Below are 21,256 nucleotides of genomic sequence, written 5' to 3'. Positions count from 1 at the left end.
GATATCAAGCAAAAGTCTTTCCCTCAGCTTCTGATGTAAACTAAAATACACCTTATAAACAGAAAACACAGGCTTTAGGAGCAGTGCCTTTAGGCAATCAGCCACCTTTGGGCTCTGGGAAAAATTCAGTTAGATATGATTCATAAATATAATGAATAGGGTGCCATAAACTCGCCTTGCTCTTCACAAACAAAGGCACATTCTCTGCCTTGAAAAATTAGAAGGGCAGAACCCAGAGGAACAGGGAAAGAAAAACAGGGGAAGAGTGGGAGATTTAAGGGGGAGAGTGAAAAATGGGGCTTCAGTTGTCAGTGTAAAGTATAATTTTGAAGCCCACCAGACAATGTGTGGAGCAAAACACCACTGCATCCCTCCATGCTCCATTCCTGCTGAGCTCCAGCTTTGCATTACAGAACTCACCGTGTAGGACATTTCAAAAAGCAGTCAGTTTGTTCTTCAGGCTCTGGTTTAGCTGAAGGCTCCTATTGATTACAGCTGGAGCTGGATCAAGCTGGGGCTGCCTGTGTTCTGCTGGCAGCCTCTGGTTTGTAAATACCTTTCATCTCATCCAGCAGTGATGATGATGTGCTGGGATGATGTGGCAGCAATTATTTATCTGCTGCGTTGGGTTTTCTCCTCCGTGCTTGCCAAGAGCCCTAAAGTCAGGCCATAGAGAGGGATGCTGACATCTTTACATTTCCATTAAATCTTCCTGCTCCTTCTGAAGGAATTCTAAACAGCTCTATTGTCATTTCACCAGGCATTTCTTTCCTCACTCTCACACTTTGGAAGCACTGAATCTATTCCACCAGATTTAGCGAGTTTAAACTTGTCACAAATAACCTTGTTATCTGATTGCACTCTCCAAAGGAAAACCCCCTCCAAGCCTCCCTTTTCCCAGCTTTCTGAGCATCCTGTCTATATCCAAAGATGAAGCAGGAAAAGCAGGCCTTGGTTACCCTCTGAATGGATTTACACACTTGCTTAATACCATGTAAATATGGACAAATAAAGCATGGATCTTGTCAAACTTAAGAACTTAGCAAATAAGGAGCATTAGAAACAGCAAATAGAGCTGAAGTGTCTACTGCCAAGTCAGTGAGAGATCCCACGTCCTGCCTGGCAATCACTCTAAATACATCCTTTCTCCCACTTCATGTGACCTTTCCAGGTCAGCAATGTTGTGTGTTAGTTTAATATTTTAAAACTGGAACTTTACTGGTATTTGGCCTACTTTTTGCTATTTATTTTCTAAACAAACGATAGCCACTCCCTTCTCAAACTAACCTTTTAAGCTTCGCCAGGAGTCTGTGAAGATCACAAGGTATTTAAAAAAAAAAATCACATGCTCAGGCAAACAAAGCAGGTTGCTGCACTTCCCCCTCCCGCCAGCCCTGCAGCTGGATGTTCAGGATGCTTCAGGAGTTCTCCACTTACTCTAGGAAACACTGCTGAAATCTCATTTTCAGTGAAAAGTGCCAGGATTGTGGTAGTACTGCATCTATTCTGAGGCAAACCCATGTAACTTCCCAGCCAAACACCAGGGGTAAAAAAAAAGAAAGAAAGAGAGAAGCAAAGCTGTCCCAATTGCTACTTCTACTTGATTGCTTCAAGGCAGCTGGAAAGGCAGGTCCTCAGCCTGAGAGCAGAGCACATCCCAATTTTAAGGGAAAGGAAATTTGGAAGAAAAAATAGCTCTCTCTTCCCAAGGAAACTTCTGGTTTTTAGAATGTTCATTTTTATTTATTACTGACTCATTGAAAGAACAAAGTATTTTTTGGTGTCTTTTTTTCTTTTTTTTTTTTCTTCTTTTTTTTTTTTGTTCCCAAACACAGAAAAAAAAAGTGGCTAAACCCCAGAAAAATCTTAGAGTAGGGCCAAAAATAATAATAATTTTCAGTTTTCAGAATTTTTTGTCAGGTTTTTGAAAGAACAACAAATACTTCCCATGCACTGCTCTCACTTACAAACTTCAGCGGGCTGCACACCCTCAGCTTATTTCAGTTACCCCTCTCATCCATCTCCCCTTTTCCACGACTTCCCCTGGGCTCCTGTCTTGCTTTTCCCATGTTCATTTTCCTTCCTTCTGTAGTATCCATACTGCATTTTTTCTTTTTCTTTTTTTAATTTCTTTTTAATTTTACCTTCAAAGGATTAATTTTTTTTCCCCTAGTGCCTCTGCCTCACTTTTAATCCTGACTGGCTTTACCTCTTGTATCTATTCTCTTGCAAACAAACAATTTTTAAAACTTCAAACTCAATTTTAAGCCCTCTTCATGTGAAGAATTACATGGAAAATTGAAATTTCCCACTTAAGTTCTAAAGAGGAAGCAGTTAACAAGAATTCTTAGGGCAAAACAAACAAACAAGAATTTATAAAATCCAATTCCTGATGGTTTTGTTAGATCAGAACTGTCTAACACTGCTTGGTTTTGGCATAGTCAAATTTATATTGCCACGGGAACCTTAACTTCTGTACATCCTTTCACTTCACTTGAACTGTGCAACCTGAACATTGTGTTTTTCTATTCATCTCTTCCAGTCTCCTCCCATCCCTAGAGTATATTTTGGACCAAATCAACTGATGTGTCTTTTTTAGAGTACTATTTCCACAATTTGCTTCTATTCTTCTATCATTCAAAAGTCGTAGAAGGCATGAAAGTGAGATTTTTTTTAACCATTTCTATTTCACAGCCCAGTGCCTGCAAATAACACTTTAAATATGTTTTAGATACATTTCTACAAAACAAGACATCTGTGGGTACATCCAGCTAGATGCTAAACGTATCACATAACCACATAGGGAAAGTTTAGAACTGAATAATGCCTTCAAAGGCATTTCTGAAGCTGGAACAGCATCAGGAATCTGCTTATTTATGTGGGGAGCTGTGGAGATTGCAGCATGTTGGTACTGCCAACAGATAGGATGATTAGTGCTAAAAACAATATCATCATTTAGATAAGCCCTCTCCTTCGGAGAGTTGCTATTGAACTCAGCTTGAACTTAAATGTTCTCAGCTTGGAAATTGGAATTCCTAAAAAGGCTCATTCAGCCTGCAAAAGCTGAAGGGGAATGAGATGGTATTGATAAAATTGGTCTCATATCAAATATTCTAAGTCACTTGTCCTACATCTGGAGTTCCTTCTAAAGGTCCCTTGTTTCTTCAGAGCTGCTCTGATCAGCTGCAAATCCACTACCCCAAAACCCCCCAAATCAGGTTTCTGTACTTCTGACTGGGACTAAACCAGTGGAAGACATGCCAGCACACAAGATAAGCAACATGTTTTGCATCTAATTAATTAAACCCAACCTCTAAATCAGAGAAGTTAGTTAAATGCTATCTATGAAAGTTTTCAAGCTACTGAAGCTGTTTTCTGAGCTGTCTCAAAATGAAAGTTGATTTTTAAAGTGTGCACTGAACTTATTTTCTGGGTAGATATTTATATTTTCCTTTGCAAGGATCCAGCAGCAGCCAGTGTAACTGCTGTGAAAAGGCTTGCAAAGCTTTGATGAGCTTCAGCTTCCTAATTAAAAACCACAATGAGCTTTCAGGCCCTGATTTCCCCAATATTACAAGTTGTAGCAGTGATATTTTGTTCAGTCAAGCCTAGCTAAAGGAAAATGCTTATGAGGTTTCCAAGGAGAGAAATAAACAAAATGGAAATGAAGAGGGAACTTGGAACTTTTAAGTGTACGTAATTAAGAAAAAAATACATCCTTCAGATAATTCTGGAAAGTATTAGGATACATTCATAATTCATAAGCAGTTGTTTGGTTTTCTTTCAAGCAAGGGGGCAGCTTTACATCAAACACTGACTAGCTTTTCCATTAACTTAAGTAAACAAACCAGTATGCTTCAAGTTAAGTGGCCATTCTTTTTTTTCCCCTTTTTTTCCTCTTTTTAAAGCTTTTTTTAATAACTGTGAATTAGAAATAAGAACAAGACATTTACTTTCAAATAGGAAATTAGTTTGCATGCTATTTCTTCATGTTAAAAATACTTTGGAACACTCACAAAAACAATGTTAAGCTGAATTTATGGAAATGTTCCATATCAGTTTTGAAGATGATATGCCAGATGTCAGGGAGAGCTCTTTCATCTGCAATAATGGAATAGTTTAATCCACCCTTGTTGTTTTTGAGCACAGTCCAAGTGTATTGGTCATCATGGGTGGGTGATCCTCACTTGGGCAGGCATGAACCAAAAAGCACAAGTTGTTAGACCTCTAGCATAAAATCACAAGAAAGCAACAGCAGGAAATACTCTAGTGAAAGTAAAAATAAGATATAGCAAAATATAAAGCGAAAAGTTTACCATTATGACAACTCACGTTTTGAAGCACTCAGGGACTCGCAAATACATTGCTCTGAATTAGTGGATTGTAATGACTCCATTTAAGGCTCCATCAAAAAAAAAGTCAACAACACAATTTTTAAATTAATCTAGATCCATCAAAAGCATGAAATACTTTTTTTTTTGGTGAGTGGGGAGACTCATCAATTACGATGTGGTCTTCTAATGGGTGATTAAAGTGCTCTTCCCTTTGAGAAACGTTAAACACAAGGACACATTATTGTCCATGTTCCTATTTTAATGATACACATTGAAGTAACATTGGATAGAAAACCCTTTTGGGAATAGCTTGTGGCCTTGTATCAGACTAACACCATGTCAGCCGTAACACTCTCACTTGCAGTGATCATTTTAATTCCTGTGTACTTGACCAATGTTTTATTGTCAGATTCATTAAGTTGCTGTGGATGTGGCTGGATAATGAGGTGTATCCATCTAATTCCAAAGGATCTTGGAATTAGGAGCCATTTCCCATGTTCAGTGCACCTCCCAGAGTGCTTGGTGTGTTTGAGAGGGAAGGAGCATCTCAGAATGTGGGAAAGAGCAGGAGAAAGGAAGAAATGCATTTTCAAATGCATCAGTTCAAATCTTCATTCATTTTTTTTCTCCTTTCTCAGCTGCCTGCCACTGGCAGGCATGTGGGAGATGTTCTAGTGCTGAAAGCTGTGGCTCACTCCTTTATTGAGCTGTGCTGTGTGATAAGTCAATTTGCTTTGGACATACCAGAGACAATAGATAATTGTGACAGAAAACTGTAGGGCAGTCTCACTTACAACAGCTTGTTAACTCTGTTCTGTTAATAGAAGAAAGCTTTTCCTGTACCTTCCCATTCCTGGAATCACCATGCTTGGGTTACTTGCCCAAATCCACAGAGGTTGCTCACACTTTTGCAGTCCAAATACAAAAATCACACAATGAGTTGTGGTGCATTCAGTTCTCTTTTTGCACATTTACCACATCAATACTTTGCTTCTCCTGTGTTCTGTCATGACACTCTGCAGCAGTAAGAGATGAATACACAAGGAACTTGCTTCACTCTACTCTCAAACTGGAGACATGAAATGTTTCAGCACACCAAAGGAGTCGTGCTGTTTTTCAGGAAAATCTCATTAATTTAAACATTCTACCTCATCTATTTGCTTAAATGTAGGTCTTGGCTCTCACATCTCTTTTTCCTGTGCAAACAAGTATTTGTGCAGGTTCCCTTTGCTCAACTGTGAAAACTTGTTACCAGGGCAATCAGGCCAATATACCTCACATGAAAGGGCAAAGGAATATTTAAAAGGGAAAAAGCAGCAGAAAAAAAAAAAAAAGGGGGGGGAGGTTTTGGGCTGCTGCAGAGCTGTGCAGAATTAAAGAGGGACTCTCATGACACCACTGAACAGTGACAGCACTTGGAGTGAAGTTCTTTGCATTAGCAGGTTTTGCCACTCCAGGAATGGGAAATTTCTCCAGAGAGTTCATATCCTGCTGCCTCCTGCCCTGATGTTATGTAACAGATTTTATGCTGGGCTCTACCATCACAAAGCATAGCCTCCCAGCACCAATGAGTTAAAAACTGTCTGGGCATCCAGCCCAATGAATAACATTGCAAATTTTGAAGGAAGTAGCAAGGGAAATAGAAAAGCCTTTGACAGAAATTGCTGATAGCTTGCTAAGGCTGGGGAGGGAACCAGGGAATTTGGAGGTTGCTAATGTTGTTCCTATGTGTAAGAAAGGATCAGGGAGGATCCAGGAAATGACATAGCAGTGAGCTTGGCTTCAGTTGCAAGAACAATATAAGAAACATAAATAAGGGACAGAATACTTAATTTGGTCAAATAAAAAAGTCCATACTAATGGATGAACATTAGAGGTCTAATTTCTCAAGTATGTTATCTTCAGGTGGTTCTTTCTAAAAGATGCTGGTTTAAAACATCTTAAAGACAGAATAAAAGTTAATGGAGTGGGCAGAAAGGGTAAGTTTTGACAGAATCCTGAGGTTAAATAAATTGCCAGTGATGCTGCAGCACTGTGCAGATCATTGTGTGTCTGATATCAGACTGTCTGGTGCCATCACTGACATGGGAGCTGATGTTTGCTCTTCAGATGAATCCATTAGAAAAACAGACCAAGTCATTTTCTGGCCTCACTCACACTGAGAACTCAAAAAATTTAAACCCATTAAGTAAAATATTTATGGTTTACATTCAAAACAAATTGAGAACAGGTTTGCTGCAGTCCATGACAAGTGCAACACTGACATAAGTGGGACCATCATGGATTTGGATTTCTGTGAACCATTCAGAATCTGCTCCACTGGTGCTCCGCGATGGGGACAGAAACATGAATTTCAATACCATAAAATATTTTAAGAGCCTTCTTTTTTATGTGGAGGAATATTAATACTGCTGTGGACCAGGACACAGAAAAGCAACCTGGAAACATTTTGTTTGGACAGAGAAGGATGTACACAGAGAGCAAGAAGATCCTGTAATATATTGCAATATTTTGAGAGCCAGTGAGCAGCAACAAGCTGAACACTTCAGTCACAGCAGCAAGACACTCTTGAGTTAGTTAAAATGTTTCTCCAGCTCTGAGCACAACATACTGGTATATGCTAGAAAGGAGAAAAGCTTCAAGTGCTTTAAATAAGGTGAAGGTGGATGTGGATAGCATTTCTTCTCTAGGAGTCTGAAGCCCTGGTGAAATGCATCTCCTGGTTTTATGTGCTGCTTCTAATGATATGAAGCAAATTGCAGAGATTAAGCTGTTGCATAAGTGAGCGAGCAGCATGAGTCAGGGGGTTTGGGAAAAGTGAGTCACAGCGGGAAGGGAACGGGGCCAAGGTTGTAGCTCAGAAAGAGAGACTCGCAAGAAAATTTTAAGGATCTAGATAAGAGCCTGAGAGAATGGAGTGCAGGAGAGAAGCAGAAAAATTACCTCTAAAAGAGGGAGCCATACAGGAGGGTTAGGGAAAGCTATAATTAAAAAGCAGGTCAGGCAAAATTTTTGTACACAACTGGTGGTTGAAATACAGACCAGGCTGCCAAAATCAGCAGTGGAGGGTCAGAATTGTGTAAATCACTTCAAGAGGCAGTGCGGGCACATTTTTGCAAAATGAGGGAATCACAGGGTACAGCCATTAGTGAGACTTGTGGAATTAAAACTGTGAAATGCAAGTTGATTTATATTTTGAAGGAATACAGGAGCAAGCTCTGCTGCCCTCCGTGGTTCTCACACTATGGCTGTAGCACCCTGCAAACCTCAGACCACTTGCCTGTGCAACTCAGAGTATTCTCTTAATTTGCAGAGAGTTGTGGATGGCAAAGTCTTTCAAAATGAACTTTCTAGAACAGCCCCAGAAACTGCTGCAAAAGGCAGTATTTACATCAGGGTGAGTCACTGGGGTCTGAAGCCCCTATTTACCACGGCACAGTTGAGAACTTCCATTCCCATTTCTGGAAGAGCGGTGGAGCTCACACATCATTTAATTGAGACATGGCGTCCTTAATTGTTGTGTTTCTGCCTCACTTCTCCTTAGACTCTGACCTTGACTTTAATTTAAGGATTTTATACAGCAACTTGATGGAGACCCACACCATCCAACCCATTCTGGGCACAGCAAGGTCTGATGAATCACAAACCAGCAGGAAAAACAGTGAGATTAAAGACTGTGTCATGATGCTTAATGGATCTGAATTCAAGTGTTCAAAGAACCTGAATTCTGTGCTTTGCCACATCCTTTCAGTGCAGTATTCTGGGTGTAATACTTACAAGCAGCAGACAAAAATTAAAGTACTCAATTCAAACCCATTTTGCAAATATTTTTTCTAATCAAAGTACAAATAAATCCTTTAATAAATTTGATTTTGAGTGGCCTACTGAAAGACTACATAATTATCTGAGTTCAGTTATTACAATGATTGAGACACTGAAGGTAACCCAGCTCAAATTTTCAAGTAAGATTGATCTGCAAAAGGATTGTTAAAGACACCCAGACCATTTCAAAGGAATTTTCCACCTACACAGGATGTAACTGTCCAGAGGAAAACTGTCTGGGAATAAAAGTCTGAGTAACATCATTGACACAGAGACACAGAGAGTTTAAGAACTAATCTATATTTCACAGGTTGCATGCATCAATAATCAAACACCTTTCAGGGTTTTTAACTACCTAATACAAACTTACAGCCCTTGTTTATGTGTAGTGAACAGCACAACCTTTAGAAATGTTAGCTGAGATTAGAATATAAAAAGAAAAAAAGAAAGATCAGACCACTTTCGTCACTAGTTACTGGTGTAATTGATATGGCTTACCTGGACAAGGAAATGCTTGTACAACATCTAGAAATGAAATTTAAACCAAGTTGAAGAGGAATGATTTGGGAGTGTTTTCAGGTGTTTTCTTACCAGGCAAGATATTTGCTTAAGGCAGAAGCCTCAGCTATGGAAAGAGCTGCTGAAACAGTTCTGGAGATGAACTTTATCATGATGACACTAAATTTGGAAAAGAGGATGAAAAAGAAAGATGCTCAAGAATGAGCTTGTAAAAGCCCCATATTTTCTTTCTAGATCTGTTTCTTATACTGCACTCATCACTGTGGTATCTTGAGTGCTTTCCAGTAGTGCATTAAGCAACACTACAAACATCTGTCACATGTTTGTTCTCTCACCCTCTCCCCAGAGGGACAAGTGTGTGCAGTGGAGAGCCTTGTTTTAATTTTTTTAATTATTATAAATACACATGCACGTAACACATTATTAAACATTCATGCTAGAGAGGAAAGGTCAGATAAATTTATCTTGCTCTCAGGATTAGAGCTGATGAGCTCTGTGATGTTCCTGTATCACACCCTTGCCCCAGACTGCAGAGTCTTCTCAGAGACCAAATCATGGCTATGGGTGTCTGCACCAGGCAGAAACCAAAAGTTTGGATTCCCAATGCCTCATTTACTGTTCACACTTAAGCCCAGCGATTCTGTCACGAAATATCAAACGGAATGAGGTGGTAGAATTTAGGGAAGAATATGTGCTTCGTATAACTCCCATCTCATTCCCATATTTGATACAGGCTAAAAGCAGGATTTCATGGAACCTCAAAATCACTGTCAGGTCAGAGGGCACTGCGAGAGTCATGGTAAATCTAGGAATCTCATGGATTGGAAAAGTCTGATTTCAAGTGGAAAAATAAGTCCTTATAATAATGAAGACCTGGGAGTGAATGATTTCCCTACAGGGGGGACGTAAGTGGAAAAACAATCTGGAAACTTGAGTTTGGCAAGACCTTGAAGAACTGCAGATAGACAATCTACCCACTCAAGAGCCATAAACACATAGTGGGAATCCCAAATCAATCCCCAGTTCCCAGTATGGGATGGTGCCATTTCCCACAGAGAAGCAGGTGTGCACTGGTAAACGAATAACTCTGCCTCTACCACTTCAGAGAGAAATGGAGCCCCTCTGCCACATGCCAAGTGGCAGAGTGGCTCCATTGCTACTCCAGTGGAGTAGTTACTCCACTTCCAGTGCTACTGTTGCTTCCTTCCGATGACTTCCACACCTCTATTTCTCCAGTAACTCTCTGGACAGTTAGGAAACAGACTGTTTCTGTAATGGACAGTGATCTGGGTCACACTGAGTGCCAAGAGCTGGAGCCTCCTCTCTGGCCTCGCTCAGAGGCAGAGCTGCAGCTTCACTGCTAAATCCACCAGTGCTCCTTCCCATACTCCACAAGGGCTGGGCTACTCTGGGACTGAACCAACACAATCCACATTTGGCACTGCTTTCAGCACAGAAATCTTTGCTCACTTCCTCACCCCTGTATCAATCACAACAGGAGGACATCTGTAACTACTGCAATACTGGAGATGCCAGCACTGAAACCTTTCCAGGTGCCTGTTCTCTTCTTGCTGTGTTTCCCTCAAACACAACCTTCAGGCCACCAGCCTTTCTCTACCAGCACTGATTTCCCTGCACAGGTGGGAGCAGATCCACTCCAAGCATGGCAACCTTACCACACTCTTCCCTAGGGAAAGCAGGAGGCTGTTTTCCTGCCTACCCTCACTTTTCACCTTTTACAAACCTAGGTCTTGGCCAGAACATCAAAGCCCTCCAAGGGTTTCCAGATGGGAAAGCAGCAAGCAGGCAATAATTGGGAATAATTGTTTTTCTGTCCAGCTGAACTTACCATCAGGAATAGGCAAAGACCATGAGTACATTAGTAAATCTGTGAATCATTTTAGCTGGAATAGCTCATTATTCAATGCATTTTAACTAATCCATCTTAAAAGGCAACTCATGTTTACTCATATACGAAGCTCCTAAAGATCAAATAAACTTTCTTTGTTTCGGCACAGTCTGCAACAAAGAGGATTGGAATTGTACAAGCATTTGATTTCCAGCTCTTGTAGGAACCAGTACAAAGCTCACAAGGTCTCTGCAAAGACTTGCCTTGAGCTGCCCAATGTTGTGGTGGCAGGAGGTAGCCAGTTGTAGTCCCCAAAAGTCTTCACACCTGGGAATGTGTTTTTCAGTGTCAGGACACAACAGTGAACTCAGCAAATCCTGCACCAGCACAGCAGCTTCAGCACTGACACTGGGCAGATATGCAAAGAGCAGCCTAACTTAAAAGGCTTCCCTGTTGAAAAAAGGGAAGATGTATGTAAAATATTTGGACATTTAAGGAAAGGGTAAACGTTGAGAATTAATTTAAACTGTTGATGGTTTATTTCTTATTGAATCTTATGGTAGAAATTGTTTTCATTTGTTATGAGAAAGAATCCATCATTTTTTCCAAAGCACCACCCAGAATCTGCCACTGGTGATGTTCTAACATCCCCAGTGCCTATACAAATAGAGAGGTCAGCTGAGATTTGTAAACTAGAGATCATAAGTTTTAAAGAATTTGTTTATTCAGCCCAGAGTCTCCAAATTGTGTACGATGCCAAAATTAAAAAGTCATCTCACTGTACTGTGTCATGTTACAATAAAAAGCTCTCCAACATTTTGGATGTTCAGATGAGAAAGCAAATTGTAATTCATTTGTCAGCACATGCAGTTTAATTATAATTAAGTACCTCCAGCAGTCATAATGAGCAGGCAAAATGAAAATGCTGTTTTTATACTTGTATAAACCTGCATTGAGTGCAAACTAAAAGCTGCCTGAATTACTCTGAAAAGTATGGGGCTGGAACTTGCCGTTTTAGTTGTACTGTGCAACTACAAACATACGTAAACTATTTCCAGAGACTTGAACAGATTGACTGAATTAGGGGAATTTTCATGGGAATGACAAGAGGCTGATCTCTTCCTGATGAGATGGCCACCACATACCAAGTTCCAAGCCCCTGTCCAAGGCAAGGAGTACAGGAACCATGCAAGAGATCACCAGAGTCCTTTTAGTACCAGCAAAACAACATATTTCTAACTCCTCTCCTTCTTGAGAAAGAGCTGAACTACATTTGCTGAAATTTTCTGGAGTAATTCAGCATGAAACATCCAACCAGCGTGGGAAAAAAACCAAAGCAAAACAAAACAGGCAAATGATTCAAATATAATGAAGCTGCAAGAAGTTTACAGAAAATTCTAGACTAAAATATTAATGGTATTTGACAAACAAATGTTTAAAATAACCATGTCTGAAAAAATCTATGAAGGCAGCTTCCGAGAATCAAAACGTTACAAGATTTCTGATGTCTGCAAGTGTTGAGATGACATCTTGGGAGTCCATTTGAGCTTTTCTGCCTGTACTTATAGGTAGCTTGAAGATGTGTGAAGCATTTCCACAGGGTAAATACCTTAAGTAAATGTAATGACTAATATTGCACTTGTTTTCTTTTTTGTAAAGATATAGATGAATGTGCAACTGGAACCCACAATTGTAGAGCTGACCAAGTGTGTGTCAATTTAAGAGGGTCCTTCAGCTGCCAGTGCCCTCCAGGCTACCAGAAACGGGGGGACCAGTGTGTTGGTAAGTGTTGCTTTTCATTGAAAGGTTTTCTTTCATTATCTACAGTTGCAAACTTCATATTGGTCATAGAGTAGATGGGTATGTGTGGTGTGAAACAGCTGTCTCACTTTGGAATGCAATGGAATAGTCACTTTACCACAGTAATTAATCACTAAAACATGGGATGAGGAGCTATTTTTAAGGATAACAGCACTTGGAGTTCACAAGCTGAGTTTTGCTAAAAGTTCCCATTGTGTGATTGTTTGTGTTGGGGGATTGCCCAGTGTCCCAGATATTGCCACGAGTCCCCAATGGCAGCAAAGCACATCTTTTCCCCAAGACTCAACTCTGGGTCTGTGGGACACAGCACTCCCTCCCCCAGCCCTGCTCCAGGACTCAGCTTCATGAGCACAAATGAAAGAGATGGAAACCCTGAATGCAGGTTCAGGAGCGCTGCAGCCTCTAAAACCCAGCAGGCTTTATTCTCCGTGCCAAGAGAAGCTATTGGCACCCTTGGGAGCCATGCAAGCATAGCATGGATTTAAATCGAAGTGCAGGGCAAACACTGCATCTCTCCTGTGTCATCCTCAGGTGGGGACATCATGCCAAAATGCCATCACCCTGTTCCTTCAGCCTGCATTTCACACCTCTTTAATCACCATTTCAATGGATAAACAGCTTCTAGAGGCACTCCAGCCATAAGCCTTGGGTTTGTCAGATAATAAAAACAACTATGAAGGAAAAGAGTCACATCTACACATCAGGAGGTGACATTCAAGACAGCCTCTTCTAAGACACTGCACTGGTTTTATGCAGCTTAGGAGAAAAAAGTTTGGGGTTGGGGTTTTTTTCCTCGACAGAACTCAAGGTTTTCCTCTTTCAGGGATCCTGCATTTCCAAGTATATAAGAATTTTAAAATTGTTATTCTTAATCTTGTCAGAAAGCCTTGCTAAGGCCATAGGTAACTGAGGAGATTTTAGTACACACCTAGAATAACTTCAGTTTCTGGGCATGGCTCTTTCTTCAGGATTCCAATCCAAAGACTGTAGCAATAAACCACAAAATTGTTACCTCTTTCCTAAGAGATGTAGATCAGGCCCTGAACTGTCAAACTGGTATAAACACAGGTGTATCTGATTTTTCTCAGTTCTCTGTGCAAGAGTAGGATGACTAATTTGGAATGTAGGTAGAGGAATAGTTTTTGAAGGTGATGGGTTTATGTTTTAATATCTGGGGGTTATTTGGATTTTTTATACAGCAGGTAAATTATATTACTGCCATGCAACAGCACTTCTGATATCAAGACCCATGGTCGTAAATGAAAGTCTCATTGGAAAACAGGACAGAAGTGAGAAGAAATGAGAATCCTACACCCTTATACCTAAATGTGAACACATTTATGCATTAAATCTATCCATGAAGATGTCTGGAAAGTGAAACTTCCCTTCTCCTATTTAGGTCAAAACCAAGAATAACACCTGTGTTACATATTACACACTGACCTAAATTACAAGTACATCCCAACAGTTAGTACTGTCAGCATTTCAGAATAAAGCCTGTCTTCGGGGATTTTATAACAGCTTAGGCAGAAAATGTTCTTGGGGCCAGATCTTGATAGAGGTTCTCCATATGGGAGGAAATGTTTCTCAAATTTGAATGAAATTTTTCCAGACTATTTTGGCTTGAAGGTAGAGGGAGAAAAAAAGACACATTTTTAACAATTGGTTGATTTTAATTTAAATTCACTAACAATTTCTGACTTTTTTTCCATTTTTTAAAAAATTTTCTTGTTCATATATTGCTGAATGAGTCTTTTCTGAAATGCATGACTGCAGAGAGAATGAATTGTTTTCCAGTGTCACTTCAAACAGATTTGGCCCGATTGATCAGATGAATCTCAGCCCTTAGATCTCCCCAGAGCTGATGTGCCTAATCCCACAAGGAAAATTCCCCCTGAATAAGAGCCAGATCCTGAAAGCATTTATGTGTATAAATGTACCAAAGCATTGCTCATATGTATAATCCTATTTTTTAAAAGTTGCTTAAAAGAGCTTAGTCCTGTAAAAGTCAAGGATGGAAATCTACTGTGCTTCCTTAATTTATTCCATTTCCACTTCCAAATTTCTCTCTGCAACAAGAGTTAAAGTGACAATTGCTACTGTATGGATAGCCAGGAATTTTCCAGCATAAGCCTTTTCATTCGGAATCATCCAAAACACCTCACTAAGTTCAGCCTTAAATTTGACAAAGAAAGAGTTAACTTCCAAAGATTATTTTATCACTTGATATTAAAACAAACACTTTCCTCATTATTTAAAAAAAAAAAAAAAAAAAAAAAAAAAAAAAAAAAAAAAAAAAAGTCTTGGCCTCTTATTAAACACATCTATGGTGGAAACAGCTGGAGGTAGGAAACTCAAGATCTGGCATGGATGTGGGAAGTGCCTGTCTTTGTTCCAGTGAATACTGGTCTGATTTGTGTGAGTGTTGATCCTTTGAAATGTCCCATTGTGTACAAGCCTGGAGCATGGTGGAGGATTTCTTCACCAAGCTCCAGCAGGCCACGGCTCAAGGCAGCCACTGCACACACACACACAATAATGGAATATAAAACATGTTTTACAGGCAAAACCAGAACCACTCTCTCCTCCAGGCTCCAGGAAAGTCTTTTAAAATGCAGAGGGGTAAGGGAATGGGGTGGTGCACTTTTTGTGTGGCTGGCAGGTGAAAGCCCTGCTCCGATGCACACCAGGAATGCTGACTCTTGGGGAGGCACACTGCTCCACCTCAAAAGCAGGGCTGACCTGCAAGGAGAGGCTATGGAAGGCTCTCAGTGCCTGAAAGGCACGGCCAGGTGTGGTGCTGCTGGGTGGGAAGGTATCCAGGTCAGGCAGCCAGGGGAATGGGAGCAATGGGAAACCCTTGGGGACCAAGGCAGGATCTGGGGATCCCTGTGAAAGCACAACCACCTGTTTCCTTTACAGGCCCATTAATTCTCTATCCTTGCCATTCCCCTGTACTTGCACAGAAAATCTGGACTGTTCCTAGTGGAGCTGAAAAGATTTAGTACATGCAAGTTTTTGGGAAAATGAGCTCCGAGCCACATTGGCTGTTGGTCAGCACCGTGTCTGATCATGAGGGATCAGAGAAAGCTGAACAAAACAACTGAGTTTTACCTACACAAAATAAACCAGACCAAGCACTACTGCAGGACCGAGTCAATAAAATAAAGTTGGAATGCATAGTGAAGATGACGAGCATAAAAGCTTGTTACAAAATAGTCACTTACAGGAAAAGTTGAAGTGTATCCTGTAATATCCATGGAAGCAGTCTCCAGCTCATATAAGCTTTCCCCCTGCTTTTAATCAAGTGCAATTAACTTTCCTTGGACAGGAGAGAGCAGCAGGGCAGTGCTGTGCTTCCAGGTGAACTAACTGGTGTTTTTTGGTGCCCCAGACATCGATGAGTGCACCCTGCCCCCGTACTGCCACCACCGCTGCGTGAACACGCCCGGCTCCTACTACTGCCAGTGCAACGCTGGCTTCCAGCTGGCATCCAACAACCACACCTGCGTAGGTAAGGACTCCTCAGCAGCTCCCCAGACACAGACACCGGCACGCCGCTGCCATGGCACAGCCTGGAAGGAAAGAAACAGTGGCTGCACTGAGAGGCTGCTCTGTGCGTGATCCCAGCGTTACAGGAGGGCTGGGGAAAAAATTTAGAGCTTTCTTGAACACCTGCTGTTTGTTGGCATAGCAGATTTCCAAGGAACATCTGAAGCCTTATATTCAGTATTTAATCCTAGATTTAATTATTCTTTCAATTCTGCTTTATTATTGGCTTTCCTGATATTATTCCCAGTTCACGCAACAAGGGTCAGAACAGGGAATCAAAGGAATTAATACTATACTTCTGCAGTTAAGGATAATTACTGTCAGCACATGGTAAAGAAAGTCTTTAGACCACATATGAATATCTAGAAAAAGTTAAAAATTGAAACAAGGGCCGCTAAGAGTGACCTGTCAGCAGTGATGTTGCCCTTAGATATAAAACACTAAGGGAAGCTGCACAGTAAAACCTTAGGACTAATGTCAAGTTTGAAATCATAACATCTGTTCTAGAAGGATGAGAGTAATAATAAAAGGTAACTCTGAAGCACAGAGAGAAATGGTCAGTTCTTTATAGATGTAATTTGTGTGTATAAAACCTGTATCAAATACAGAGAAAATCAGGCTGCATTTTCCAGCTTCCACCATCCCTTCCAAGCACTGCCAAACGTCATCAAGCACTCTGGCACAGTGCACAGCTCTGAACTGAAACAGGAATTGCTTGGTTCTCACCCAATCATAGGATTTTAAAAATTGCCCAGGTACACAACAGAACCACGTGACAAAAGTCTCAAGTTTGTGCCTTTCCATGGCTCAAATGGAAAATGGATTATTTCGGCACTTCACCAAACACCCCTTCCTTGGCTTTCCAGCCTGTCAGCCTCATCAGGCCCATTTCTACCAGGTGAAGGGGAGGAAGGCTTAAGGAGAAGATTTATAAATGAATGGTTGCTGCATCAAGATAAACTCTCACATCTGCCACAGCAACACTTGACAGCTGTACATTTACACATTACATTTGTGTCAGAACTTCTGCCTATATTGAAAACAGGTCAATATTTCTTGGAAAATGAACAGGAGTGGGGCTTTGACCACCTAATTTATTCCTCCTGGTAGTATTGGAGGAGGAATGATGTACATCCTTTGCACTGCTGCCAGAAGGAGGAAGAAAAAGACATTGCTATGAGTTTTCCCCTATTATCATTCATTTTCAGGACTAGGACGTTCATTATGCAGAGAATTCATACCCTCTTCATTGGTTTCATTTTTCTGAGTGCCTCATCTTTGTCAGTTTTTTAGGTGTATCTGTAAATTTACAGTGTTGCTGACATTTATAAGGCATAAACTCAGCGGTTTTTTTCCAAGCACAGCTCTCTACTCATGAAGATATCTGATAAACACAAACATGAATGGAAAACATGCAGGATGGAAATACAAGGGAAAACACTAAAATCTACAGACTGACAGGAGCAGCAGTTAATCAACAGTCTGTGCCAAACAAGGGCTATAGATTCCAGAGGTGATTAGACTTATATAAACTTCTCATTTAAAAATGCTTCTCTTCTCATACCAGTGTCCTCAAAATGTTCTTGGGATGGGCAACACCATGGAAAATGTAGCACAGAAAAATACCTTCCCCCAATATGGTCTAGGCCTTAGAGCTCTGCAGAACTCTACTGGCCTCAAAGGCTCATGTTATAATTGCAATGGAATTTAAAAGAACAAATTTTCAGAGTAATAAATAGCTCAAATAAATCTTAACCACTGCATGCTGAGAGGTCTTATCAGTACGTGTTCCTTATATCAATTATTTATAGAGACTTGGCATTTCATACCTGAAAAAAAGGCGCTGGAATGTGGAGTTTATTACACACATTAAACATTTTTGTGAGAATTCATCACACATTAGAATAACTCTCATTCCTGGAAAAATACTGGTTTTTACGTGGAATGTAAAGCACAGATCTAACATTGCTCCAGCAACTGCAGATCTACATTGATAGAGCCAACTGAGCTTCTGCTGAGCAACAAGCCCAGCATAAAGACTAATCCACCAAGCCTAATTACCACCTACACAAGATAAATATCTAATTTTTCCTTTCAGACATAAACGAATGTGATGCAAATAACCCATGTGCACAGCAGTGCTACAATATCCTGGGTTCTTTCATCTGCCAGTGTAATCCAGGCTTTGAGCTAAGCAGTGACAGAATCAACTGTGAAGGTGGGACTTTTTTTTTGTCTTGGAAAAGCAATTTTTTTGTTTGTTTTTGTTTTCCCAGAAACCTTTCTGTGAACTAAGGGACAGAATTGAAGTGGAGACACTCTGTGGGTAGACTCTATAACCAAAATCCTTAAGATACCTGTTTTTTTGTGGTACAAAGGGTGCTAACTCACACTTGAGTAGCTGCAGCTGCTTTCAGGTACAGGTAGGAATGGTCTCTGTATAGCAAGTGCAAAACAGGACAGAGATTGCTGCACTTCAGATCCCAAGTGGGAAGAAAAAGATTTCTGAACCCTGTTTGCACAAACTCTCTGGAATTGTGGGTGGTCTAATGCTGATGACCATTAAATGAATCGGAAAGGAATGCACACTGAAAACAACGGCAATTTTGTGTGTTGTTAGGCTCTTCTGAAAACAAACCCTCCAATTTCTGATTTTAAGGGGGCAACAAGTGTACTTTTGAGGTGCTTTGCAGCCTGTAGGCACAAACAGCATGTCTTCTGATGACTATACAATCACCACTTTATTTCCCCTGCCAGAGGCTCCACAGGGGTGCCCTAATCTCCTTTTGGACACATGATGACCTCACCCTTAGAGTCCACATCCTTTCTACCAGCCTTGGAGCCAGAGAGGTCCCTGCTTCACCACTGCCCTCCCCAACAAGCTGGAAGAGCTGTTACAGATGCTTCCTCTGATAAGCCAAGCTGCTTAAGCTAATCCTATTTGAACAGAACAGGGAACAGCAAGTATGCAGCCTCCAAGGACATCCCTGACCCCAGCCCAAGAGCTGGGCTCATCTCAGTGGTAGGAGGAGGGAGCTCTGTGCTTTCCAAGCCAAGCCCTCCTCTTGATGGGTTTAAATTCATTTCCTGGTGATAGCATACACTGTTCAGTCCTGTTTCACACCAGGCTTCCCTCACAAGGTACTGATGGATACACAAGGATAAAAAAGCAGGAGAATGGTATCCACTGATTATTATTAGAAGGCGAAAAAAGATCTTTCCCAGAGAGCTACTCCATGAGCATAGGGCAAAAGTACAAAGGCAACATTTTTGCCTTACTAACTAATCTCACAGCTGTGGGTTTTTTCCTCAAAGTCATCACATTTTGGAATACTGCAAGTACGCACAATTTCAAGAGTTATTTTCCAAAACCTGTTCTGAAGTCTAATTTAGCTTCTGCTTCTTCAAATCCCAAATTCTTCTTTTGGAGGATTACTAACAAAATCCCAGTAGAGCTCATCCTTCCATTCTCAAGGTGTTAAGCAGCACATTTCAGGTTTTGGATAATTCTTTTTAGATTTTTTTTTCCCCAAGCATTTTGCCATTATATTTAGTTCTGTAACAAGGTGAACTTTAAAAGCCAGTAACACAAAGATCTTTTGCTCTCTGCAGACACTGACGAATGCAGGACCTCAAGTTACTTATGTCAGTACCAGTGTGTCAACGAGCCAGGAAAGTTCTCTTGTGTGTGCCCCGAAGGATACCAGGTAGTAGGAGGCAGGACATGCCAAGGTAAGTGCCCTCCCCTTGGCAGGCTCAGCCTGCATTATTTACACCACTTCAGGCAAGGCTAAGGGTGATTGTTAGCTAAATGGTTGTATTTCAAGACAGGATTACTGTGCTGATAGCAGAAGATATGTTGATAAAGCACTTGATGAATCATTAAATGTCTTCTAATCTCATTTGAATCCATCATCTCAAACTGCAAGTCCTTTCAATTCCTAGGACAAAATTTCAGTTTTTGCAACCCGCAGGTAAAACTTGTCTTGGATGTCATAGTAGTGGCTCTAAATTTGAAATAAACATCCCTGAATAAATCTAGGTCATTTTTTACAGACATGAAACATGGCTTTATATCATTTTTCTTCTCAGAGAGATTCCTAAATCCAGTCACAGTAGAAACTAAAGATATGTTTCTTCTGATAACAGAAGAAAAAAAATGCAAGCCTTCAGCAGCTTAGATAATTCGTGTGTAGAAAAATAAATGTTCTGGCCAGGTGCCACCAAATGCCAGGATTTTCAAGTTTGTGGTTTTTTCTCAGTGGTGCTAAAAGTCTCTGCATCTTATTAAAGAATACTGTAGAACAATATATTAAGTGCAAGAACTATTGCTTCTGTAATGCAGACCCTGATTTAACAGTATGTATTTTTAGAAATAAAGAGGTGTGATAATTAGGGGCAGAAAACATGAGAAAATAACTCTTCTTTATCAGTATTTTGTCTTACAAAATCCTGATTAACTTCTTTCCCTTCTGAAGAGCAGCAGCTGACACTGAGCATTGCAGGACGGTTGATTTAAGCATCAAAAAAACCTGTTTGTGTCTTCCAAGAGATTACACTTGGATAAAGCCTTTCTGTGCCTGTGTGAAATTCAGGAGACCGTGTGGGTAGACAGAGGGGCTCTGGCATTGCCAGGAAATGGAGCATTAATACAGTGCAAGGCTCACAGTCCCCACCTCCCTTCAGGGTTCTTTTCCCAGGCAAAAGAAGAAGCGTTACTTTTCACAATAAGCGAGTTTTCACTGCTCCTTCTAAAGTTATTTTAGTGAAAATGTAGCCATTAATGAAGCACCTTAGACCATGAAACCCAGGTTATAACAACTTAGAAGCTGCAAAAGGCAGGTAATCACAATTCTTCCTTGAGACCTATTCCTCTGTCTCTAGGACACCTTCTGCTGTAAAATCATTCTTTACTAATTATAAACTTGACAGCATTTCCACAGTTGCATTATATATGATTAATGAGCGTCTCCAGTCAGCTAAAAACATTCAGTCTTGCTTAACACCGAATAAGCAAGTTTATTCCACTTCTGCTTAGAGAAACCCTTTATAGCCAGGTCCCAGAAAACAAGACAAGGACAAGAATATGGAAAGCTGATGGGTTTCAAAAGACAAGCAGGTTTTTTTTGTAGTACCTTTGTAGCAACCCCATTTCCATCTGCTTTGACACAATCCCTACTCCTTCCTCCTAGATATAAATGAGTGTGAGACCACTAATGAATGCAGAGAGGACGAAATCTGCTGGAATTACCATGGAGGGTTCCGTTGTTACCCCAGAAATCCTTGCCAAGAACCCTACATCCTTACCTCGGAGAAGTAAGGGGAAAAATTAAATCTTGTGGGTTTAGGCTCATCCTCA

At 40.6% G+C, this 21,256-nt stretch overlaps 2 protein-coding genes across 8 annotated transcripts in view; one reads left to right on the top strand and one right to left on the bottom strand.

Annotated features, from left to right (window-relative positions):
- Positions 1–21,256, bottom strand: part of CCDC85A (coiled-coil domain containing 85A) — a 213,347-nt gene that overhangs the window by 178,513 nt on the left and 13,578 nt on the right. For 4 of the 6 annotated variants that reach the window (XM_063391400.1, XM_063391402.1, XM_063391406.1 and 1 more), the window contains exon 1: positions 15,573–15,732. The exons of the other annotated variants lie outside the window; for them this stretch is intronic. In XM_063391400.1, coding sequence (XP_063247470.1) covers positions 15,573–15,625 — 53 coding nt within the window. In that variant the 5' untranslated portion in view covers positions 15,626–15,732. Of the gene's footprint in view, positions 1–15,572; positions 15,733–21,256 lie in introns of those variants that run through there. 6 annotated transcript variants of the gene reach the window in all.
- EFEMP1 (EGF containing fibulin extracellular matrix protein 1) overlaps positions 1–21,256 on the top strand; it is a 45,822-nt gene that overhangs the window by 21,256 nt on the left and 3,310 nt on the right. For both annotated transcript variants that reach the window (XM_063391411.1, XM_063391412.1), the window contains 5 exons: positions 12,184–12,306; positions 15,740–15,859; positions 17,996–18,115; positions 19,510–19,629; positions 21,090–21,213. In XM_063391411.1, coding sequence (XP_063247481.1) covers positions 12,184–12,306; positions 15,740–15,859; positions 17,996–18,115; positions 19,510–19,629; positions 21,090–21,213 — 607 coding nt within the window. The remainder of the gene's footprint in view (positions 1–12,183; positions 12,307–15,739; positions 15,860–17,995; positions 18,116–19,509; positions 19,630–21,089; positions 21,214–21,256) is intronic.

The sequence above is a fragment of the Prinia subflava genome, chromosome 2 (assembly GCF_021018805.1).
Source record: "Prinia subflava isolate CZ2003 ecotype Zambia chromosome 2, Cam_Psub_1.2, whole genome shotgun sequence".
NCBI lineage: Eukaryota > Metazoa > Chordata > Aves > Passeriformes > Cisticolidae > Prinia > Prinia subflava.
Note: the sequence above shows the minus strand (reverse complement) of the source record. Positions and strands in the feature narration are given on the sequence as shown.